Consider the following 26,469-nt stretch of genomic DNA (forward strand, 5'->3'; position numbering starts at 1 on the left):
TGCTGTCAATGTTCTTGGTTGGATTTGGTTCTCTCCTTGGAATTCTCATATGGTCAGTCCTTGTCTGGAAAAGATAAGTTTTTGCTAGTTTTTGTTTGTCCGTTTGTTTGGACTCTATTGCTTTGCAAATATGTCTCTTTTTGTCCAGCTTGTCACTATGTGTTATTCTGGCTAGCTGGAAGCTCTGGGAAAGCAGATTTGCCCCTCCACACCGTGAGTCGGTGTGGAGTTCATTTTTGTAAACTCTGCGTGGATTTTGTAGTTTTTTATACTGACCGCACAGTATCCTTTTCTCTCTGTCTATCTAGTTTAGTATTGGCCTCCTTTGCTGAATTCTGATTTCATTTCTGTGTACGTCATTTCCCTCTCCATTCACAGTCAATATTTGTGGGGGCTATCTTTCCTTTTGGGGGTTTTCTCTGAGGCAAGATAGCTTTCTATTTCCTTCTTTAGGGGTAGTTATTTCTTAGGCTGTGAAGAGGTGTCTAGGGAGAGTCAGGAACATCCCACGGCTATTTCTAGTGTTGTTGTTAGGATTAGGGACTGCGGTCAGTAGAGATACCACCTTCTCAGAGCTCGCTGTTGTGAAAGGTAATTCAGTACCACAATGGACATAGAGGTCAGAACACATACAGTGACCTGACAATAACCCAAAAACATAGAACGAGCTCTGAGACGTGGGAACTCTGCTGACCGCAATCCCTAATCCTCTCCAACAACACTAGAGGCAGCCGTGGATTGCGCCTAACGCTCCCTATGCAACTCGGCACAGCCTGAGAAACTAGCTAACCTGAAGATAGAAAATAAGCCTACCTTGCCTCAGAGAAATACCCCAAAGGAAAAGGCAGCCCCCACATATAATGACTGTGAGTTAAGATGAAAAGACAAACGTAGAGATGAAATAGATTTAGCAAAGTGAGGCCCGACTTTCTGAACAGAGCGAGGATAGGAAAGGTAACTTTGCGGTCAACACAAAACCCTACAAAAACCACGCAAGGGGGCAAAAAGTAGTAGGGTAATTTCTGAGGTTCATTGTTCGGTGTTGGCTGGTCACCCTGGGATTTTCGGTACCAGAGATTTGGTGGCTAGGTCCTTTTGGTGGCCTTCCTTGTCGCGAGATGTGCGTTCGTTTGTGCAGTCCTGTGGGACCTGTGCTCGGGCTAAGCCTTGCTGTTCCCGTGCCAGCGGGTTGCTTTTGCCTTTGCCTATTCCTGAGAGGCCCTGGACGCCTATTTCCAGGGATTTTATTTCTGATCTTCCTGTCTCTCAGAAGATGTCTGTCATCTGGGTGGTTTGTGACCGGTTTTCTAAGATGGTCCATTTGGTGCCGTTGCCTAAGTTGCCTTCCTCCTCTGATTTGGTTCCATTATTTTTTCAGCATGTGGTTCGTTTGCATGGTATTCCGGAGAATATTGTGTCTGACAGAGGTTCCCAGTTCCTTTCTAGGTTTTGGCGGTCCTTTTGTGCTAGAATGGGCATTGATTTGTCTTTTTCTTCAGCATTCCATCCTCAGACAAATGGCCAAACGGAGCGAACCAATCAGACCTTGGAAACCTATTTGAGACCTTTTTGCCGTTGGCCGAGTTTGCCCTTAATAATCGGGCTAGTTCTGCTACCTTGGTTTCGCCTTTCTTTTGTAACTTTGGTTTTCATCCTCGTTTTTCTTCAGGGCAGCTTGAGCCTTCTGACTGTCCTGGTGTGGATTCCGTGGTGGACAGGTTGCAGCAAATTTGGACTCATGTGGTGGACAATTTGACGTTGTCTCAGGAATAGAATCAGCGTTTTGCTAACCGTCGTCGGTGTGTTGGTCCCCGGCTTCGTGTTGGTGATTTGATCTGGTTGTCTTCTCGTCATGTTCCTATGAAGGTTTCTTCCCCTAAGTTCAAGCCTCGCTTTATTGGGCCTTATAAGATTTCTGAAATTATCAATCCAGTGTCTTTTCGTTTGGCCCTTCCAGCTTTCTTTTCCATTCATAATGTGTTCCATAGATCCTTGTTGTGGAGATATGTGGTGCCTATGGTTCCCTTCGTTGATCCTCCTGCTCCGGTGTTGGTTGAGGGGGAATTGGAATATGTGGTGGAGAAGATTTTGGATTCTCGTTTTTCGAGGTGGAAGCTTCAGTATCTGGTCAAGTGGAAGGGTTATGGCCAGGAGGATAATTCTTGGGTTGTTGCCTCCGATGTTCATGCTGCCGATTTGGTTCGTGCTTTCCATTTGGCTCGTCCTGATCGGCCTGGGAGCTCTGATGAGGGTTCGGTGACCCCTCCTCAAGGGGGGGGGGGGTACTGTTGTAAATTCCGTTCTGGAGCTCCCTCCTGTGGTTGCTAATGGTATTTTTGTGAGTTCTGCCCTTGGGCTCCCTCTAGTGGTTTCGAGTGGAACTGCTGCTCCTTTAGGTAGCTGTAGCAGCTGCCTTCACTAATCGCCTTGCCTGGGTTTGTTATTTAAACCTGCTCTGGGCTTTAGTCCATGCCTGCTGTCAATGTTCTTGGTTGGATTTGGTTCTCTCCTTGGAATTTTCATATGGCCAGTCCTTGTCTGCAAAAGATAAGTTTTTGCTAGTTTTTGTTTGTCCATTTGTTTGGACTCTATTGCTTTGCAAATATGTCTCTTTTTGTCCAGCTTGTCACTATGTCTTATTCAGGCTAGCTGGAAGCTCTGGGAAAGCAGATTTGCCCCTCCACACCGTGAGTCGGTGTGGAGTTCATTTTTGTAAACTCTGCGTGGATTTTGTAGTTTTTTATACTGACCGCACAGTATCCATTTCTCTCTGTCTATCTAGTTTAGTATTGGCCTCCTTTGCTGAATTCTGATTTCATTTCTGTGTACGTCATTTCCCTCTCCATTCACAGTCAATATTTGTGGGGGCTATCTTTCCTTTTGGGGGTTTTCTCTGAGGCAAGATAGCTTTCTATTTCCTTCTTTAGGGGTAGTTATTTCTTAGGCTGTGAAGAGGTGTCTAGGGAGAGTCAGGAACATCCCACGGCTATTTCTAGTGTTGTTGTTAGGATTAGGGACTGCGGTCAGTAGAGATACCACCTCAGAGCTCGCTCCATGTTGCGTTTTAGCCACCAGGTCATATCAGTGTGGCCTCTTAACCACCAGGTCATAACACATTACCACCTACAACCACCGGAGGGAGCCCAAAAGCAGAATTCACAACACATGTCCTTGCGTACATGTGCGTTCCCATAGACTGTAATGTGTTGTTTTGATGCACTCCATCCACAAGCATCCGCATGCGTATGGCTGCGTACATTTGACGCCTCAAAAAATGCAACATGTTGCGTTAGCCATGCCCCAATGCACACCGTGAAACGATGCATGCGTAAGCATCCGCAGGCGAATGCATGCAAACTCATGTCCCTGCATACACCATGTTAAAGATATGTACGCAGGAGGCATATGAAACGCTGCGTACACAGACGCAAATGTGAAACCAGCCTAATCCTTCCCAGGCCCGGCTCCTATAAGGAGAGATTAAAGGGGGTTCTTGCTATCGTTCCTGCTCCGGTCTCAGTCCCCGACATCAAAATTAGACTTATCTTATCTGCCTTTACAAAAGTCTTGTCCCTGGACATGTTGCCTTGGATCCTCCAGCTCAGAGAGCCCAATTCTTTATTCGGGCAACAGTTCCCTCCCGTAATGGAGGCCTGGCAATGCCCCAGAGGTTTCATAGGTCCTCCTTGTCTCAGATCCTAGGCCATACTCCCCTTCTATCAGAAAGTCCCTCTCCTCAATCCCCTGCTGCATGCTGCTCTGCTATGTGCTCCTCCAATCTATTTAACTCCTTTGCTGCCTGAATCTTCCTACTTTTACATCTATCATATATCCTAACTCTATTGTGCCCCCTGTAGTTCCCACTAATTCCTAACCTATTCCTATCTGCTATGCAGAACACATTACATTTTATATAACAAACTCCAATGTACATCATAACAAAACATTAGCAAATCATCCAGATACTGCAGGAGTCACATATACACAGTAGCCAAAGGGGGAGCGGTACGTGACATGCCAAGTCACCCTCTTACAACAGCACAAATCTGACCCTATCTCAGCAGCATCTCTCCCTACACTTGCTGAGTCCGGAGCAGAATGCGGCGAGCAGAGCGGCGCCAGGTCTGTTATAGACCTGATGACGCTGTGCGGTCAGCCAATCACTGTAATACCACAACAAAGATGACCGCGGCATTGCAGTGCGTGGCACACAATCCCTGCATGTATATTGGCTCTGTAAAGAGCGTCAATCATGCAGGGTGGGGACCTGAGCTCCAGCCGAATAATCCCGGAAATGCTCGGTGCTCGCCGAGTACAGTGGTACTCGAAAGAGTAAGGAGTAGTGGCGAGCATGTTCGCTCATCACTAGTGTCTATATATTTAAAAAAAATCTTATTTATCTATCGATGGCACTTGTATTTTGAAAATATGTGGATTTGTTTTGTGTTGGTGTTATATGTGATTTATTTGCTTAATTAAGTATTTTCTTTATAAGATTGACTTTGTGTCTCATTTTGGGTTGTATCTTCGATTGTTTGTATTTGTTCAATATTGGTATTTCCTTCGGTTTTGTAGGATTTATTCACTGACCTATATACTACTAGATAACCTCTTTCTTCACTTATTTTTTTCTATCCTGCTGCATGATACCTGCCTTGGCACTGATCAAACCATTTAAGAAGGGTCTATAGCAGGTAAACTCTTTAAAACACACTTAGACCTCATTCACACATCAGTATTTCATCAGTATTTGCATGCTGAAACCAGGAGTGTATCCAAAACACAGAACAAGTGTCAATCTTCCATTCTAATTTTTCTCTATGAGTTCCACTATTGGGTTTGGGACTCAAATACTGAGGAAAAAATACTTGTGTGTGAATGAGGCCTCAAAGAGAGCCTGTCACCCATATTCACCTACTTACAGGGAACCTGAAAAAATTGCTATTGACCTGCAGATATGGGGTTAATCTGTAGGTTAAAGTAACTTTATTCACCATGGTTGGCTATCCACTTCAGTCATGGGGGCAGCATTGGCGCGGGTTCAGCCACGGCTCTGTGGATAGAGAGCGGCAGCTGTAACCGTGCTCCCATCACTGACTGACAGCCAACTTTAATGCTGAGCTGCTGTCAGTCAGTGCAGGATGGAGCTGTTATAGCCGCCGCTTTATATATAGAGAACAATGACTGAACCAGCGCCGGCGCTGCTCCAGTAACTGAAACAGGAACGTTACCAGGGGGGAATAAAGTTAATTTCCTCATTGCAATGTGGGTCTAAGTGTCGGCAATGGGCATGTCCACAACTCTATTACCCTGCAGATAAACCCAATAAATGTAGGTTAATAGCTTTTTTTTCAAGTGGCAGGTTCCCTATATGCATCTACATAGGGGACTGGCCCCTATAAATAAATCATACCAATATCATACAATTTAATGGTGCAATTGCACAAAATTCAGTTTTTAACCATTGGCAAATACGGGCACAGTGGTGCACCCTTGGGGGGGGCAATATCTGGGTTCACCATTATGCTCTCCAATTTGTATATCTAGCACTGACCCTGAGTTTTAATAATTGTGTTCATTTTCTCACAGCAAGTGCTCTCCAAGCTCAAGTCCCTTTTGCCCTGGAGGACCCCAGCGGCGTGCTCACAGTGTCAGTATGGAAGCGCACTCAATGTGGGTGAGGGCATCTTCTGATCTCTGGCTCCTATCTGAAGACTGGCAGATGTCGGAGACCAGAACGTCGAGTGCTCCTGTGCTCTCCAAATCCTGCCAAATCTGTGACATCCGCTCACTATTTTCGGAAGTGGAATGATTGAGCGGCTTTAGGGAGGAGTCAGAGATTGGAATGTGCTCACACCCACGCTCAGTGCATGTCACCTGGTTCCTCCATATTCAGTGTGCAAGCACAGGAATGGCGATTTGGGTGTAAGATGACCACTGTCAATCAAGCTCAGGGACAGTGACAGATTTGTATAATGGAAGGCATAATGGAGCACCAAGACATTGGCCACTCCAAGGATACACCCAAGCCCTCTCATTTCTATATGCACTAAACATAAGTTTTTGCGCAACTACACTACTAACATGTATGTTGCCGGTATTATTTGTTACGGCCTTCTTTAGACAGATATTTAAGTAGCTGAATTAGCAGTTTGGGTGTGACAGACCACCTTTAATCTTGTAAATGAAGGTGAAACGATTTAGGTTAAAGTGTCGTTAATTTATTGTACAAAAATACATTTCACAAGTCAGTAGAAATCAAGCAATGCAAAGTGATCATACAAAAAGAGAGCAGGAAAAAAACGATTGCAAAGCGTCACGATGATGCATCCATTGAGCAATGTTCAGTTTGATGGTCATGCAAAAAGAGATGGTAACTTGTGCAACAATATTATCAGTTATTCCTAACCATTAATTGACATTTTGGGATCTGTGCCAGAAAATACACTCTGCCAATGTATGGATCTCCGTGTGATTGCAGTCAGTTGTACTTTATTCGTATAGTCAGATTATTTATCGTGCTTGCTGCAAGTCATGCATATGGTTAAATGCAGGATATATAAGCTGCAAGAAGCTCGCACTCATATTTCAGGATTATTTCAAGTGTGGATCTTTGTGTTAGAGCAACAATGAAATGATATCTGCAATCACGTAATCACACATTTCTTACATGATTCCTCATACAAAAATTGGAACCATAATGAAACAGCTGAATTCTGTCAAGAAAACTCTGGTTTATGACCCTCATGACATAAATAATCTTTTCTGGGACCACTGCCCCAGCTATACGTGTTAGATGGAGTCCGTCATCCCAGACTGATTGGGATAGGATCTTGGAGATGGAAATACCCCTTTAAAGACATAACCATGTGTCCTTATTCAGCATATTTTTTAAGCTCAATTGACACAAAAAGCATTTACATTTTTTTCAAATGAGGTTTTATTCATTTATTGAAAAACAGACGAATAATGAAAAATTAAGGGCTTCCCAAAATCTCACATGTGCGTCACTGAGGGATATCAAGTGGGATAATTCCCTAAAAATCTCATGGGTGAGAAATTCATTATAAATGAGTACCAGTTCAGGGACTAGGACTGGCTTGATCTCAAATTTGTTGGAATGACTGTAGTAGTAATCCCTACTGATCCAACTACAAAGGTCATCTTAAAATAAAACCCTCTTAAATAAGTATCCCACCGTCTGGCACTCATGGCTTATCCATAGCTGGAGAATGGAGAGGTGGTCTTGTATTTGCATATCTCTCTACTCTGTCCTATCAGTCCATCTGCTCTGAAAGAATACAATGTGGAATTTTGTTGGGACATCATTCAGGATGAGCAAATTGAAAAACTCTTAAAACTCCACCAATATGACCGAACTTCTATGACATGTCAGTGTATAGTAAAAGTGGAAACACCCTTTAAGCTGCTAATATAAGTTAAAGCTGCTGTCTCTTGTGCTGAATCAGGAAAGTATGGCTCCCCTGCCTCATTGCTTCCTGCTGGCTGGTGGCGGTGTGCTCCTGATTCATGGTTGTGCTGCTGGTCTCTGATGCAGCACGCAGAGGCAGCTTAGTGTTTGCAGCATCAGAGGAGAGCAGGGGTACTGAAGTTGACCATATTGAACACAACCACGTGCGTTTTTGTCAATTTTGGTCACGATAATTGTTCAAATTGGAAATAATGTACACTAACATCAAGCCTTGCAGGAATAGTTTTTTGAATGACTATTAAAGGTGCATTTCAAAACTTAATTACAGTTGATGGCTTTTTGCTAAAAATTATAGTTAAACTTTACCCAACAAACATTGTTGTTTTTTTTATGTGAGTTCAGCTGAAAGAAAAATATGACATTCTATTTTTGACAGGAAAGTGGAAGTAACGTAGACTTCCATGGAGAAGTCTTTCACATGACTAGTGCTTTTACTTCACCCAATATTGGCACAAGACTTAAACACCTGGATAATAAAAAACTCAACATAAAAATGACTGAACTTGTATTTCAACAATGAAGGATGTTCAGCACCCCTAGTTGGACGAGAAGGGTTCCAATCCTAAAGTGTAGTAAGAAGATACCTAGAACTCGCAAAGTACTTATTGCATGATTTTATTTGTATGACAATCCACAAAGTCAAATTATGTTTCGGACTTTACCCCCAGATCTTCTTCAGACATACTAACAAAATGAACATAACAAAAAAATGCAATCAATAAAATATAGACATCAAGAAAAACAAGTATATGTACATAGTACAGACTAATGCCAACTCAGCATACTGTGATAATGGTGGAACTAGTGTGGATTATGTACATGACACGTGAGTAAGTTTATTCACGAAAAGATACATGGAAAGTTCTGAATGCATGAACTGCAGGAGAGATGTATGCCATCTTGTCTCTTGAACATAGCACATTTTAATCAATAGATTTTGAAATAAAAATAAGTTCCACAATTGGATGTGTTTAAAAGAAACTGTTCCTGGGCTGAGATAATCTTATAAATGTGCCCCTACTGTGTAATGGCTGTGTCTAACTGTGCAGGAACTTGGTTGGCACATACCACAGCTCTTGGCTAGGGAAGGAAACAGAAGAGAGTATACAGATAGAACAGCATGAAATCACAGCTGCTGCTTTCTGTGAGGTAAGACATTTCCTTGCCTGTTTTATCACAGTGGCGAGTGTTTCTGTAGCATCCACAGCCATCTGAGTTCATCATAAATCAAATCAGTAACATTTGAGCAGCCAGAGTTCATACATCATTGACTTGATTAATAATGATCTCAGTGGATTTAAGATGTGGATTAAACACTTGCTCCTGTGATAAAACAGGCAGCATGTTTTGCCTCACATAAAGCAGCAGATAAAATGTTCTTTCTTTGTAGGACAACCCTTTTATGTTCTAGTGTATACTAAGGATTAAATTTGAAATCGCCCATGTGGGAATAAAAATACAGAAAGGTCAGTAAACTGAGACACGAAAGAGAAGTTTAATACAGACTGTACTAGAACTTACCAGAAGTTAACAAGAGACAACATGAAACACATCTCTCTTGTAGTCCATGCATTCAGAGCTTTCCATGTATCTTATGTTGGATATATTTACTTGTACATCCATATTAGTTCCTTCATCATCACTGTATGCCGAGTTGGCATTAGTCTGTCCTATGTACTAATACTTGTTTTTCTTTATGTCTATATTTTACTGACTGCATTTTTTTATGTTCATATTTCAGTTTGTGTGAAGAAGATCTGTGGTATAGGCAGAAATGTTACTTTGACTTTGCTGTTGAGACAAAATTTAGAAAATTTTCAAGGCTTTTTACTCTTGGAGGAAAAGCTTTGATCAATGCGGACTATTGTGCTTCACATTTTTTGCTATAAAGACCTCACTTCATACAATTTTTTTTTGCATTTTGCCTTGTTAAAGAAGATCACTACAGTCAAAGTACAATTGTACAGCCAGGTTCTGATCCAAGCTGCCTGAGTTTCCCCTTAAGAAGACCCTGGTAAACTACTGCTCATTTATCGGCAACATGGATGCCTCTTTGTATCATACTGAAAGAATGAACGTTGTGGCTAACTGCAGACAACCCCCTTTTTTTAGTGGAGTTGGCCTTTCATTTGTATCAAGATGGTTTGGAAATCACAATTTTCTGGCATTCATGACGAAAAAAAAAGATAATGTCAGTCTAGAATAGCCTATGAGACAAATTAGAGACACAAACCAATATATGCAGCAAGTAATGTTCACATGTCCATAAATGATTAAAATTTGATGAGTCTGTATTTTTCAACATCAGATGTTCTTCAGTCATAAGTATTTTAATGTTATAATCCCTGTAATACCTGTTACTAAAGGCCTCATTCCATGTCATGCCTGTATTCCAGTTCTATACAGTTTGTAGGGCACAGGTTACATCCTAGAGAGTGTTGTGTTCAGTTGTAAGTCAGATGTACCTAGTTCTTGTAGGTCGTCCTGTAGGGTGGATCAAACATGACGCCAGTAATCAGGGGCACCAATTCTATTGCTCGGTTGTCAAATCCTGGGCTTTAGACTATTTTAGTAATTGCTATAGAATAATAACTCAAAAGATGGAAAGTTAACACCAATGTCTCAATTTTTGCCTTTAGTTTTAATACTTATTGGCCGCTACTTTTTTTTATTGGTGGCGTAGTATAGCCCATCAATATTGGTGGGGGTATGACACCCTGGCCCCCCGCAGATGGGGTGTTATCAGGGATATGCCTTCAATAAAAAAAATAGTGACCAAACCCATTAATGATCAGTTTGTCTTGAACCTGCAAGATTTTGGCTTCAAATTGATGGTAACAGTATAAATGACATCTTAAAGCCCAATTCATATATAAAGATCATATTATTTTAAATAATAATGCAAAGGTGTTTGGAATTATTTTCTGTCTATAGTGAATATATGAATCTGGCTGCAATTAGAGTCATGGGGTGTTGGAGTAAGTGACTGAAGTGAGGGATGTTTGTCCTTAGTGTAAATGATACTGACTTGCATGAAGATCTGTGGTTGGTCTTGCCTGTATCTTTAGTAAACTATTACTGCAGCAGTGATGTGAATATTTTACAACATTTTGTAAAACAAGACGTACCCTGGGCCCCACATCAACAGAGGCTGGCATAGATGTGTGTTTTTTAGTTCTTTTGACTCTCATATTCATCATTTCTTATCAATGTTTGCATAAAATTCTGCTTCCAGGACCATTTTATCAAAAGTACGTGTGTTCGTTTCAGCTCTTACTTTCTCCCGTATATTAAAGGAAGCCCTGGCTACCGAGCGTGCATTGTCCAAGACAGTTTGTTTTTCCTTAAATATCTGCTCACTGCGCTCCAGTTTCTTTTCTATGGACATAAGGATTTCTTGTCTTTTAATGTTTTCGTTCTTTAGTACTTTTTGACGATTTTCCCTCTGGATCTTCTCTTTTTCCATTCGGATTTCCACTGCTTTTCTAGCTTTGTGTTGCACAACTTCATCAGCTACCTGAGCCGCATGCTGCAACTTTCTCTCTGCTGCTTTGGCCAGTTCTTTCAAGTGGTCTGCACGCTCTTTCTCTCTCAGTTCTGCTGCTTGCCTTGCTCGCTGGATTTGTTGCTCTTCCCTTTGTGCTCTAGATTTTATTTCTTGATTCCTTTTCTCGTGTAATTGTTCCACATTTTCCTGTGCCCTATTCAGATTTTTCTCAAATGTCTTCCTTCGCTCCTCACTATCAGACTCTTCTTTCTGAGCTATTTCCTGTAGAAAGGCTTGGTGCTTAATTTTCTCCATTTTGTTTTGCAGTATTTTGTTTACCTGTAGCTGTTGGGACCGCTCCAATTTTTTATTCTGGGCTAAAGAAAGCTTATCTTGAACTAAATCATCACTTGTCTCGGGGGCATCAGTTTTCTTTTGCTGTTTGGACTTTTGACTTTTAATTTGGCTGATATTTTTTTGCTGACTTTCCAATTTCCCAACTTTTCCTTTACTTTGCTTTTCCATCTCTGCAGTATTCAAGTCCTCCGAAAGCATTTTGCCACGTCTTTTTCTCACATGAGTCTCTAACATTCTTTGTCCTTGTAATATAGCTCTGTGTCTTTCTCTTTCTTCCAGCTCTCTTCTTGATACTGAACTTTTTCTCTGGGTTTCCCATTGTATGTGAGCCCAGTAACGCTGCTCTTTCCTAATGTTCTCCTCTTCATGCTTGGCAATCATAATAGCTGCAATCTTCTTGTCTCTTGGAGGTAATTCGTTTATCCCTTTTTTCTTCACCTCCTTCACCATCTTTTCAACCTTCTTTGTTGTTTGGGGTGAATGACTAAGATCACCAAGGCTGAAACTTCGACCCAAGAGGGAGTTAACTGTATCCAATGTCCTGGATTTTGGAATAAATTGTGCTGGTTTGCCTCTTAAGCTGTCCCCACTATAAGAAGAGGTCATAGATTCTGAGGATGTTCTACCAGAGATGCCATGACTCATTTTCTGTAGGGAGTCCAACGACTGACTTTTATTTTTCCTTGGGACTGGATGACCAGGATCCTTGGACATTGATTCACTACTGCTCTGAGTATCCTCAGATTGGGAGCTATTGCTCTTTTTAGCCTTGGATAATGAGGCAGGTTGCCTTTTGACCTGTGATGGGTTGCCTCTTTTTGTGAGTTTGGAAGGTAAAGATTGAGATCTGTCAATATCTTTGGAAAGATGAGTATTGCTTCTTTGGGTTCCAGTGCTGGATGGAGTGTCATATTTCTTAGACCCTTGAGAGTTTGAAAGTTCAGCCCGAGAAGGTCCTTTCGAGCTACATGGGGAACTAAGATTGCTGCTGAGCACTAATGGTAAGATTCTTCTTTTTTCCTGACGGATAATTCTTTCCCTCTCCTCTCTGCACATTTTAAGCTTTCTCTGTCTTTCTATCTCATAAACCTCACAAAGACCAGTAGCTACTCGCATGGATCGTCCTGGAGCTTCTCTCACTAGATCTGAAAGGCTTCTACCTAAAAGTTCTACCGGTTTCACCATACATCGAGCGCAAGCCTCCAGGGAGCGGGGACTGGTCAGCACATAACGACTTCCTTCTGCTTCTGGACATTCAAAGTTATAAAGGTCCAAGTGTAACATGGGGGAATGCTCTCTCTGCCGTACTGAGGACCCTCCTGAGGCCTCTTCTCCGCCTGGATCTTCTGTGGGTTCAGCCATCACTATACCTGATTAAAAAAAAAGATTAGATCAAGTTTTAGAAACAATTATTAAACTGTGGAACTGTAAATTTGTAACACAGCCAGAGGTTGCCTGGGATACACATTTTGGGGGGAGAGGCAGGGAACACTTTAAATTAAAAAAGTGATCCCGGCTGGTCTTTGTTAGATTTTTTGCAACTGCCAGCCAGTCACTCACTCACCTCTCCAGTCACTTGCTGTATACTGGTATCACCACTGAGGTTTGTGTTTAGCTGGAGCTGCCACATAGGTAGACAGCACATGATAAACAGGAGACAATGGGGACCACTGAACCAGTGGCGCTGGTGTGATTAAATTAGCATTTTTTTTACAGCATTCTTTGCATTTATTTTATAAATACCGTGTATACAGTTCCTTGAAAATGTATTCAAACCGACTGAACTTTTCCAAGTTACATCTGCAAAATTAAATGTATTTTTTTGGATCTGGTGTGAAATACCAACACGAAATAGTAAGAATTGTGAAGTGTAAAGGAAAAGATACCTGGTTTTCTAATAATTTTAAAAATATAAATCTGAAAATTGTGATGTGCATTTGTATTCAGCCTTCCTTGAGTCAATACTTTGTAGGACTGCCTTTCGCTGCAATTACTGCTACAAGTCTTTTGGGCTATGTCTCTATTAGCCTTGCACATCTAGAGGCTGAAATGTTTATCCATTCTTCTTTGCAAACAAGCTCTAGCTCATTGGATGGAGGCGAAAACAGCAATTTTCAAGTCTTTCCACAGATTCTCAATGGGATTTAGGTCTGGACATATGAATATGCTTTGATTAGTGATGAGCGAATGTGCGTGGATATTTTGTTATCTGAGCATGCTCAGGTGTTATCTGAGTATCTTGGGCGTGCTGAGATAATATATCTGTATCCCTACGGATGCATGTTTTGCGGCAGTAGACAGATGCAACACATACAGGGGTTGCCTGTTTGGCAAAACATGCAGCCGCCGGGACTCGGATATATTATCTGAGCACACCCAAGATAACAAGTTATCCGAGCACATTCACTCATCACTAGCTTTTATCTAAACCCTCAATTGTAGCTCTGGAAGTATGTTTTGGATCATTGTCCTTCTGGAAGGTGAACCTTACGCCCCCAGTCTCAAGTCAATTGCGGCCATTAACAGGTTTTCCTCCAGGATTATCTTGCATTTATCTCCATCCATCATTCCATCAATTGTGACCAAATTCCCTGTCCTTGCTGAAGAAAAGCATTCCAACAGTGTGATGCTGTCACCACCATGTTTGATGGTGGGGATGGTGTTTTCAGGGTGATGTGCAGTGTTAGTTTTCCCTTACACATAGCGTTTTGCATTTAGCCCAAAAAGTTCTACTTTGGTCTCATCTGACCAGAGCACCTTTTTCCACATGCTAGCTGTGTCACCTATGGGGCATGTGGCATAAGGGATTCTGGTCAGATGGGACCAAAGTAAAACTTTTTGCCTGATCGGTCCTTTGTTAAAGTAGATAATGTGGCTTTTCCACAAGGACCAGAGGCATATTTACTTTTAGGGAGGTATACAAAGACTCATAGGCCCCAGGGTTGCCAAGCAGGTTATTTCTCATTTCTAGGCGACTTATTAAAAAAAATCACAGTCAGTAATATTTTTTACTGACAATATCTATAAAAAATAAAAAAAAGCTTGAATGGTCTATAATGTGGACATCACCAAATATTAAATGGATTGTCAACTACTCGGCAACCCCTTCTCAATCACTAGATTCCTCTATGTTCCCATGTTGCATTTTTGCTGTTTTTTTTTTTTGCTTCTGTTAGGGCTACGGGGTGTAACGCACTGAGTAAATATAGATGTTTTATAATTGATGCGTTCGCAGCCAAGGGTCCACCGTGCAGGAGAACCTGCTGCTAGCAATGGCGGCACTATATGGCGGTATGAACAAGCTCTGTTATTTCACAGAGTAGCTGTGAAAGCAAAGCACTGCGCCCTGTTAGACTTCACAGAGGCACAGGCTAACTGCCCAACTGAGAGCAGTCAGTGGTCATGCATGCACACAAAACTCCTCACCGGAGGTGCCAGCATTCTAGGGGCTTATTTCAGCAGGGTCCCTGAACACAATCTTACATGACCACACTGGCGCAAAGCACATAACTTAGAAAGATACTAGCGCATGGCCGTGCGGCCATGCAAGCCTTAAATAGTTGCAGCACGTACAGGACCTTCTTAGAAGGACCAATGAGAGGCTGCTACAGAGCCTGAGAACCTACAGGACCTTCCTGGAGGACCAATGGATTTAGCTGCAGTATATGAACATGTGACCCTTGATCTCCACTGAGAGATCTTACTCTGGGCATGCTCAGAACGAGAAAAGCAGGACTTAGTCCTAGAAGCATCTGCTCGCCGCTGCCCAGCACTGGCTTAAATGGCAGAAGCAGGAAAAGCAGCAGTGACTCTTTGAGCGAGATGCTGGGACTGACGCCTCTGCTGAGCAGGCTCCACTGCGGCAGGAGAAGAGTGGGAGACCGCAGCGGAGATGGCCCGAGATTCCCCCTGTGCAGGAGCTCGACCCCTAACAGCTGCATTTTTAATGCAAATAAAAAGCTGCTGTTTACAAAATCAGCAAAAGTTATGAGGTTTCAGAAATCTCATGCACTACCTTGTTTTTTTTCATGACTGAATTGAAAAACTGCAGTCTTTTTGAAGACTATAGCATGTCAATTCTTTCAGTGCATTTGCAGCAGCAAAAATGTTGACATCAGTTTTTGCAGCATTTTTGATGAAAAAAATGCAGTTACAGCTGGATGTGAAACCATTTATTTTTGTGATTTTGCCAAGTTTAAACCGTAATGAGAATGGCTGTTAGTATTAGTACCGTTTAATTAAATTAGTGATGTGTGTAAAAGTAAACAATGCCCAACCAATATATGAAATTGAACAATGCCTGCCAACTCAATGCTATACTAATGTGTTAGGTAAACTATGCCTGACCAATTCAACTCCCCCCGCTGTTTTTACAGTTCAAATTGTGCTTTTTTCATAAACTCATATGAATTGTTTTGTTCGGAATTTTTCAAAAATAAAAAACTTCTTTTCACAAAATAATTAGATCAAATTGCCCTTTTTTCCACAATTGTTTTATGGTTTTGCTTTGGTGGCCTAACGCCTTGTATTGTTCATGCCTGCATGGTGGAAGCAAAGCTGAACTTTAGGATCCTGATAAATGCAACAAAAAAATACAGCAAGAAAAGCAGACTAAACGCCAGAAAAACCTGAGTGTTGTCTGTAGCTTTTTTTATTGCCAAGAGATGAGGTTCAGACTACAGAAAAAAAGCAGAAAAAAGAGAAAAAAGCAACATGTGAATATAGCCTTATATCTTGCTGTCGGCACCGGCTTTTCTGTGGATTGTGTGATATTATGTCACGCAATCTCTGTGGCCAATCAGCAGGAGCGTTACTTTCCCATCCTTCGGATAAATCAAGGCATCGGGAGGAAGGGAGAGAGCAGCTGTAGCTTCCTCTGGGTGTCTATTACGTCCATAAAAGAAAAGAATGAAGCCAGCGCTGATTGGCAGCAGAGATCGCGTGACATAATAATGTCAAGCAATCCCGGGTAGAGCCAGTGATGACACCGCTAGAACTTATATGTCATTTTATAAGGGGGAAAACATAGGGATTCAGAAGTGGATGTCCAAGTAGTAGACGACCTTCTTTAAGATAGGAGAATGAGCCGAATCGCCAGGTATTTGTCAAAACCACCACAGTAATAATAGGTTAAGCAGTAAAAAAAATGGGGTTCTACACTAGCACTGCTGAAAAAAACTGATAAAAATAGATAATATTGAGTTTTATTCACATTGTCATCATTAAATTGATGTGTTCATTATTGATATTTGCTGGCTAATTTGAAAACCATAGTAGACCGTACACTTTTTGAGTGATCTGTGTGTACAGTCCAGCATACTGATATGAACATATTAGCAGTATTCCCTGTAAAATAATGGTAAAACCAATCACAATAATTTATAATCTATCCATTTAAAACAAAATCACAAATGCGTCCATCTTTATCACAAACACTATTAAGAGGTCCCTATTTTCTATATTTCCAGACTATTTACAGGTGGTTGCCAATCCAGGTGGCCCCAGTAAAGATTTGTATGCAACGGTCACTTTTAATATTATATCAGTTATGAATAGTTATAATCATTTTTATTTATTTATTTATTTTGTACACAGGCCATGTTAGTGACTATGGGTTGCTCTTCTTTCAGATCCTTTGGGTAGGTGATATTTTTTAATGTTGGAAACACCCTTTAACGGATTGGACGGGTACGGTTGGTGAAGTCACTCACCAGCACCTGCCCACCCACCATATTCCAATGCAATAGATTGGCAAAAGTGCAAGAGAAGAATTAATTTGTTTTATTAAAGGGGTTGTCTACAAACATTAAAAAAACATTCAAGATGCTATAATTTTTGGTTGGCCGATCCAGGCCATCAGGAAATACTGAGACTGTCAGAACATCCAATCAGCATGGGATCAGTAAAATAAATATTGCTTATTTTATTATTTTAAAGTAGTGTTTTTATACAACATCTTCAGAGGTTGGACAACCCCCCTATAAATAGAGGGTTGCCCCTAAATCAGACAGAGCTGACAGCCACAGTGTAAGTGGCTATTAGTTCTGATGAACTTAGCCCGACTATGTAAGCATGGACAATACAGTTGGCGAGTCCCTTTGGCATCCTTTACTTTTGAAGGCACAATACAATGTTTTTGGAATGCAAAAATATATATAAACTCCCCACTTTTTTATTGCATGAATCAACAGGAAGTCACATCCAGACATGTTGTTCATTCACATATGTTTTTTTTAGGGAGATGAATAATACTACATATGTACTCGTGTCGTACTGGGGTGACAAGGGCCCACCAGTAACATTGACTTTGGGGGGGGCCCATTTTTCACCTGCATGCAAATATTATACTACCTTCGTTCACAAATTTACCTATATCTTTATATAATAATAAACTGGGTAGTGTGGTTAATGAATGATGAGATGCTGCTTTTTTTATGTATGTGTGTGAATCAAGTGAATTATGCCAAGTACTGCCCATACAGTGGGGTTGGGGGCCCACCGGAGGATTCCTCTATTACCCTGTGGGCCAGTCCGAGCCTGTATGTACTGTATATGTCAGTAGTATGTATCCCTATTTAATGGGGTCATGTAGTAATTTAAAGTTCAGCATCTGGTGTTTAGTCACTCAAATTATTGAATTACCGTATATGTAATGATGATGAAGCACTAAAATGCTTAGGTGCTTGTTACTCAAATCAAGCACATTGGACTGCTCTGGTGCTTGATTTGAGTAACAAGTATAATGGAAGTCAATGGAAAACTCGAGTATTTTTACCGCAGACCTTCCCAGGAGGTCTTGGAGGCACTTAAATCACTGAAATGAATAGAAAATGTGCTCAAATGGAGTAAGAACAGCATGGGGAAGAAGCCTGGACCCATCTCTGACTCGCAGGTCATGGCTGGGAACAATGTTTTTAGAACCGAAGCTAAAATGGATTTTAGGATTTTACAGGAAAAATAGTTAGGAAACATTCTCTCCAGTATAATGACTTGTATATAAGGCAAATAAAAAAAGAATGACAAAATAAGCCTTCTCCATCTGACTGTCAACTAAAAATGCTGACAGGATGACTTTTCAACCCCACCAGATGACAGCAGCAGAAAATAAAGGCAATTGAAATGTTTTAGATTTTTTTTCTGGTGTATTCCCATGCACCCCTTCCCACCCCAAAAAAGGTTATGCGGTTCATGGTTTATTATTCTTCTTGTCCTCCACCTCCTACACCATATCACCATATCATGTGGTCCTCGCTCCAAACTTTTGGAGGGACACCAATCGGCCCCCAGTCATACATTTTGCAGAGCATCAGTTATACAATTTGGAGGGCCATCAGTCATACATTTTGAAGGGCCATCAGGTGCCCCTCACACAATAATTTTGGAAGGCCATTAGGCGGCCCTCACGCTAAATTAATTTCCAGAATGCGTGCTCTTGACATGTTGCCGTTAAGGATTGTGGACACTGAGGATTTCTGCAACCTCTTGATGGTGGCCGTCGCTCGGTACTCGGTCCCCAGATGCATTTACTGGGAAGCTCCACTTAATGACTGACATGTGGACAAGTGCTTGTACAAGGATGCTACATGCCTCTGACAGCACACTGGGTGAACCTTTTGGAGGCCGGGACCGAGTCGAACACTGGCATGGCACACACGCTATCAACGGTGAGGAACGAGGGCATTAATTCCATCAAGGTTTCCTCAACCTCCTATACCAGTTCCTGCACCCTCTCCTCTTCCTCATGCTCCATTTCAGAATTGTCATCTCAGAACACGTCATCCACATCAGTCACAAGTTGGAAGCAGTGCAACACTGCCTTGGTGAAGTGGCAACAGGCTCTGCCGAAACAAATTTGTTTAGGTGTCAAACAGCACACCGCAGCACAATTGGGGAAAGGTATAACAGACCAGACAGATCTGTGACTCTCACCGCTGACCCTACAACCAGGTGGTGGCTCTGAAGCTTGACTACCTTGTACACCTTGCAGTCAAGGCTTACATGCTCAACTTAGTGGTTCAGTGCTTTCTGAAAACCTACCCAGATCTGCCTGAGCTACTTGTGAAGGTACGCCATGTGTGTGCCCATTTTTGCAAGTCAGCTACAGCTTCCACCGGTCTGGCAGTGCTGCTGCAGCGCTTGCAGCGGCCAGCTCATAGACTGATGTGTGACGTGACCATGCTCTGGAATTCCACATTGCACATGTTGGAAGGCTTTGTGAGCAGCAGAAGGCAGTAGTTGAATACCAGCTACAACATGCCTGTGAGTATACCGATCAGCCTCTGCACATAACAACTAATAAGTGGGCATGGATGTCTGACATCTGTGAGGTTCTCCAAAATTATGAGGAAACAACCATGATAGTGAGCGGCGATGATGCCATAATCAGCATAACAATCCCGCTTCTGTGTATATTCAAACGCTCACTGTTCACAAATTAAAGGGGAAGCTTTGAATATGGACCAGGTGGAGATGGAGGATGAAAGTACACAGGGTGATGATACCCAGACCAGATTCATTTCATCTTCTCAGTGTGGATTGGGTGATAATGAGGAGGAGGAGGAGCAACAGGAGATGGTTGTTTGCACTACAGAGGGGACTACCCATACCAGCTTTATCCCATCTGTTCAGCATGGATGGGCTGAAGAGGAAAGGGAGAAAGAGGAGATGGAGAGTCATCCTACGTGGGGACAGGGAAGTCTTGCTTGCTGAGAGTCTGGCAAACATGGCTGACTTTATGTCCCACTGCTTTTCCCGTGACCCTCATGTTATACGCATTTTGACCATCACTGATTACTGGTTATTCACCTTTTTCGAGCCATACTACAAGGAGAATTTTCAATCTCTCCTTTCTGTGGCATAGAGGACTATTAGCATAGTGCAATATCAGAAGGCCTTAGTTGAACAATTTGCACAAAAGTTTCCATCTGACAATAATAGCAGCAGAGGTCATAGATCCTTGAGCAACCAAAGAGGAGAGATGAAGGAGACACACACTAGGTCCAACAGAGGCAGAGGAACGTTATCAAAGGTCTGGGACAGTTTCATTAGACCCTCCCAGTGCCCAAGCCCTGAAGCTCTTAGTACTCTGACAAGGAGGGGAAAGTTTTGAAAGATGGTAAAGGAGTACCTAGCTGACTGTACCAGTGCCCTCCATGATTCCTCTGTGCCGTACAACTATTTGGTATCCAACCTGGACATGTGGCATAAATTGTCTCTCTATGCCTTGGAGGTGCTGGCCTGTCCTGCCGCTAGTGTTTTGTCAGAGCAGGTTTTTAGTGACACCGGGGTCATAATTACTGATAGGCGCATCTGCCTGTTAACTGAAAATGCTGACAAGATGCCTCTAATATGCTATCTCTAATCCAGCAGCTAACCGTTTACTATTTTCAGCATAGACCGTATTAATAGAGGATAGAATCTATTTAAATCGGCCCTGAAAAGAATTTTGGCTGTACGTGGCAGCACCAAGGTTTGTATCCCTATCCCTACTATCCCTACTTTGCCAGCTAACCCTACACGATTTGCAGCTAAAGCGGTATTATTATAGAATAGAATCTATTTGAATTAGAACTGAAAAGGAATGTTGGTACTGTAACGCTATATATCACACTGTGCCTTCTGCAGCAGAACTCTCCCTACACTATTTCTAGGTGCAATGCGCCAAACATGGTGTCACCGGGTCATATCTAGACTTGACGACAGTATGAGGCTGGCTAATCATGGTTACGGGATTACCGTGATTGGCAGGCAATCTCTGCATGTTTAGTGGCTGAAAATCAGAGGCGAAACATGTGGGGTGGGGAATCAAGTATGGCGCCCACGTACCCGGATACTCAATCAAGTACCAAGCTTCTCGAGCACCAGGATGCTCGATGCAATGTTGAGCACGCTAGCCCATCACTCATTACAAGCCATTCCATGATATATATTATTACAATTTATAATTATGGTAATTACTCCCTTTACAACAACAACATTGCAAGTCAAAAAAAAAAATGTAATTTATATTTTACCAACTCTGGGCACCATCAGCAGCACTGGAGCTCTTTATGGCAGCCTGTATTCTGCACAGCTACACAAAGGCTATCCTGATTTGCTGACAAGTTTGTAATGGCAATCATTGCTTGATTTGTTATCCTATAATCTGTTTATGGCTGCAGGGATAGCAGTAGGATATTTACATTCCTATCTATGCACACCTTCACTTTCAAGATGTTTAGCAAGTGCTTAAAGGGAACCTGACAGCCAATACATGATGCCTGAATCACGGACAGCATGTATCAGACCATGGCTTTACGATCTCAGCCATTGTACACGTAGCCCGATCTGTGGACAGCACAGTGTAGAGAAGGAGAAGCTGAGCTGAATGATATATAGGTTTGTGGGAAAAGGTTCAGTATAACTTGTACTTTATTGAAATTCTTGGTGCTTGTATGCATAGGAGTCCAGTGGGCGGTCGTACTAGTGATTGACAGCTATCTCTACAAGCACAGTCATAGAGAGAAAATCGTCAATCACTACTAGGACCGCCCCCTGGACTCCTACATACAAGCACCAGGGATTTCAATGACTAAAATACAAGTTTTAAAGAAGCTCCTCTTCCTCTATGACATCCTCCCTGCAGATCAGAGACCATTTTCAACATGACGGGTTCCCTTAAAAGATATAGAGACATACTGATGTATCATGTAGCTCCAACACCCAGGGCCCAGCTCTTATCTGGTCACCATCAGAAGCCATGCTAATAAAGTAGTAATTTCCGGCTGCTTTTGTACGTCCCCATACTCATCCCTCCGCCAGATGCTTTACTAATCCCCACTAGTTCTGATAGAGAATAGATCAATTAGGGATGGATTGGGGAATCAGGGAGGACACAGAAAGCCCCTGACAGCTTGTGAAGTAGCAAGACAGCCCCCTGAATCTCAGATCCCAGCACCGTACACTACGGCACCCTATAGAGCCCTATTGTAATGGGTGACATTCCCCATCCATCAGCCAGTACACAAGAAATGCACAGCTCCACACAGATCTGATGGATGCAGGCTGTGTACAGGAGACACAGGAATATGTACACACCCTGGGAAAACCAATGCAATATGATGAGGCTGACGTTCAATCGCATCATGGAAGATTCCCATTTACCTTCATCCTCCACTTCAGGATCAATGGACGGGCGTGTATAGTGATTTCAGCACCAGAGCAGCGGACAGCGACTGTTGGCAGCAGAGGAGGGTGTGAACAACAGCCAGGGCTCAGCAGAGGAGGGAGGGGGCACAGGGAACAGCTGGTGGCAGGGGAAGAGTCACAAATCTGCAGGAGTGGAAGGGAACAGCCTGAGACAGGGAACAGCCAGTCTGTGCAGAGGAGGGAGGGTGCAGCAATGATTAGCATGGCCAGAAATAGGGAGGACTGGAAAAAGCTCACAGGCTGCAGAGTGTACAGCACTGGGAGGAATGGGAAATGCAAGGGCAGACATTGGGGCAGAGGCCCAAGAGGTGACAGGGCCACTGCCACCTCCAAAGCAGGTGTCATTGTGTATTATGAGGAGCTATTGGACCATATATTGTTCTTGCATGGAGGCCATCTTCTGTCTGTGTCCACCAGTGCATGGAGGTATTGACTGACAGTAAGGATAACTATGTCAGTCAAAGTAAGCACCTGTAAGTCGCCCGTCAGAGCAGTGGGGATACTCGGTACTGGGTCCGGTTGCAATTAAAGGGGTGGTCACGGTGGCAGCGACCCGGTCCGTGGCCCTTGTCGCCCAAGTAAAAGGGACGGTCTTTAAAGGGGTTGTGGGAATAATGAAAGTTCGTGACACCACCTGTAGTTCTCGGTCAGGGGTGACCGACGCTGCTTAAAGGGGTCCTCTGGGGGCGATGGTGCTGCAGCAAAGATGGTGTCACTTCCCACAGGTGAAGCGATGTCCCCAGGGCTCCCGGTGTATTCAGCAGGGATGGTGAATGCCAGCAAATATATGGAGGACACAGGGTTGCAATCTTTACCTGGTTTACTGGAGTTAAGCAGCCTCAGTCCAGGGTACCAGCAACAGGTGTAGATGGAGTCCTGGCAGCCTGAAGACAAGTGGAAATCCCTTTGACAGGTCAGTTTGGGAGCCTTCCACTATGTGCTGGTCAGTAGTTCCTTGCTGCCTGTAGTAGTCTAACAAGGTCTTCTTTTTCTCCTGTCCAGGGACAGTACCTGCATGGTAGGCAACTTGAGCTGTCTCTTTGGGGGTCTCTGTCCACGGTGACTTCAGGCTCTGATTGCTGCTGTACCTCAGGTATTATGTAGGCATGTCCAGAGGCGTAGCTAGAGCTTTTGCCGCCCGGGGCTGTTCCCGAGTTTGGCGCCCCTCACCCCCCCGGCTCAATACACACAAAGGTTACCAAAAACGGTTTTCCTGTTTTGTAGAACTTAAACTGGGCCTAATGGTGTCACCCCCACAAGCCACACCTGTGACTTAATACCACCACACCATGACCAGGCCACATAGTGACCGAATAATACTACATACAAGGGACAAATACCACAACACCATTTCCAGACCACATATTACCACCACATAGTGACTGAATACTACAATACTGATCAGTAATAAAAAAAAACCCACAATACTATCACCATAAGTGCCAGTATTCACAGGAGATCTGTACTTAGTATGCAGTGTCTGTGTAGAGGTAATACAGAGATCACTGGTGACATTATACACAGGACCTCTATATAGTATACAGTGTATAGTGTCAGTGTATAGGTAACACTGACTCACCAGTGACGTCTCTAGGTGAAGTCCTTCATCTTTCATCCAGCACAGACCGCCATCATTCCTTCCAGCCAGGACTCGTTTCTGCAGGAAATAACACAGTTATCTCGAGCTCCGCTTGCAGAACACATTACTTAATTTTTCACAACTTCTACATTACATCACATGAAGAAAAAAAGGTGATATAGTGTCACTCTGCACAGTAACAGGACCGCCCCCCCATTTAAAACAGTATACTCAAAAAATAAAATAAATACATCACTGCAGTAATAATATCCCTTAATTAGCCCCTATGGTAATAATATTCCCCACCCTGGCCCCGTTTCTCATTCCTGGCTCCAGCCATATGTTCTCGCATCCTGCCCTCATGAGTATCCATTCTACCCCATATGATCTCCACATCCTGCCCCACCAGCCTCCATCGTATCCGTCCTGCCCCATGATCCAATCCTGCCCCGTGTCTCCAATCATGCCCCGTATCTACATTCTGCCCATGCCTCAAGTCCTGCCCCCAGTGTGTCCAGCATATTACCCCCATGTTGTCCAGCAATCTGCCCCAGTGTGTCCAGCATATTACCCCCATGTTGTCCAGCAATCTGCCCCAGTGTGTCCAGCATATTACCCCCAGTGTGTCCAGCAATCTGCCCCAGTATGTCCAGCACTGCCCCCAGTGTGTCCAGCAATCTGCCCCAGTGTCCAGCCTTTCCCCAGTGTGTCCAGCAGTCTGCCCCAGTGTGTCCAGCATATTACCCCCAGTGTCCAGCATTGCCCCAGTGTGTCCAGCATATTACCCCCAGTGTGTCCAGCAATCTGCCCCAGTGTCCAGCATTGCCCCAGTGTGTCCAGAAGTCTGCCCCAGGGTCTCCAGCATTGCCTCAGTGTCCAGAAATCTGCCCCAGGGTCTCCAGTATTGCCCCAGTGTGTCCAGCAATCTGCCCCATGGTCTCCTGTATTGCCCCAGTGTGTCCAGCATTCTGCCCCATGGTCTCCAGTATTTCCCCAGTGTGTCCAGCATTCTGCCCCATGGTCTCCAGTATTGCCCCAGTGTGTCCAGCAATCTGCCCCATGGTCTCCTGTATTGCCCCAGTGTGTCCAGCATTCTGCCACATGGTCTCCTGTATTGCCCCAGTGTGTCCAGCATTCTGCCCCATGGTCTCCAGTATTGCCCCAGTGTGTCCAGCAATCTGCCCCATGGTCTCCTGTATTGCCCCAGTGTGTCCAGCATTCTGCCCCATGGTCTCCAGTATTGCCCCAGTGTGTCCAGCAATCTGCCCCATGGTCTCCTGTATTGCCCCAGTGTGTCCAGAAATCTGCCCCATGGTCTCCTGTATTGCCCCAGTGTGTCCAGCATTCTGCCACATGGTCTCCTGTATTGCCCCAGTGTGTCCAGCAATCTGCCCCATGGTCTCCTGTATTGCCCCAGTGTGTCCAGCATTCTGCCACATGGTCTCCTGTATTGCCCCAGTGTGTCCAGCATTCTGCCCCATGGTCTCCAGTATTGCCCCAGTGTGTCCAGCAATCTGCCCCATGGTCTCCTGTATTGCCCCAGTGTGTCCAGCAATCTGCCCCATGGTCTCCTGTATTGCCCCAGTGTGTCCAGCATTCTGCCACATGGTCTCCTGTATTGCCCCAGTGTGTCCAGCAATCTGCCCCATGGTCTCCAGTATTGCCCCAGTGTGTCCAGCAATCTGCCCCATAGTCTCCTGTATTGCCCCAGTGTGTCCAGCAATCTGCCCCATGGTCTCCAGTATTGCCCCAGTGTGTCCAGCAATCTGCCCCATGGTCTCCAGTATTGCCCCAGTGTGTCCAGCAATCTGCCCCATGGTCTCCAGTATTGCCCCAGTGTGTCCAGCAATCTGCCCCATGGTCTCCAGTATTGCCCCAGTGTGTCCAGCATTGCCCCAGCCCCAGACAGTCAGACATAAAGAAAAAAAAAAAAAAGTAAAATCCTCACCTCTCCCATTCCTAGCGCAGGTCCGGTGCAGTCAGCGTCTCTCCGGCTCTGCGACGCTCAGGACAGAGAGGCAGAGCGGCGCGCACAGTAGTGACGTCATCGCGCCCTCTGCCCTGAGACGTCGCAGAGTCAGAGGACGCTGAAGCTGCCGGCGCCGCAGGAACCAGGAGAGGTGAGTATAGAGCGGGGGGCGGGGTCCGGTGGTGGGGGGAGCTGGCCCTGGTCGTGGCGGCGGACGGCGCCGCCCGAAGATTTAAAGGGGCGTCTTTTTTTTTTTTTTTTTTTTTTTCCTTCTCCTGCAGCGCCGGCCGCCCCCCGCATTGTGCCGCCCGGGGCGGACCGCCCCCCCCGCACCCCTTTTCCTACGCCACTGGGCATGTCCCTTTTAGTTTCCTGCCCTCCGGTTCTGCCGTGGGACC

The 26,469-nt window shown here is 43.9% G+C and overlaps 1 protein-coding gene across 1 annotated transcript; it reads right to left on the minus strand.

Moving 5' to 3' along the window:
• Positions 1-6,199: 6,199 nt before the first annotated feature.
• Positions 6,200-22,588, minus strand: CCDC177 (coiled-coil domain containing 177). Its single transcript, XM_069732363.1, has 2 exons — positions 22,479-22,588; positions 6,200-12,706 (listed from the first exon to the last, which is right to left on the minus strand). The coding sequence occupies exon 2, from the start codon at positions 12,696-12,698 to the stop codon at positions 10,689-10,691; it is 2,010 nt and encodes a 669-aa protein (XP_069588464.1). The 5' UTR covers positions 12,699-12,706; positions 22,479-22,588; the 3' UTR covers positions 6,200-10,688.
• Between the last annotated feature and the right edge of the window lie 3,881 nt (positions 22,589-26,469).

Source organism: Ranitomeya imitator, chromosome 1 (assembly GCF_032444005.1).
Source record: "Ranitomeya imitator isolate aRanImi1 chromosome 1, aRanImi1.pri, whole genome shotgun sequence".
Taxonomy (NCBI): domain Eukaryota; kingdom Metazoa; phylum Chordata; class Amphibia; order Anura; family Dendrobatidae; genus Ranitomeya; species Ranitomeya imitator.

What these genes read in the sequence shown, in the direction of transcription:
- CCDC177 (XM_069732363.1), bottom strand. Translation starts at nt 12,698, where the DNA reads ATGGCTGAACCCACAGAAGATCCAGGCGGAGAAGAGGCCTCAGGAGGG.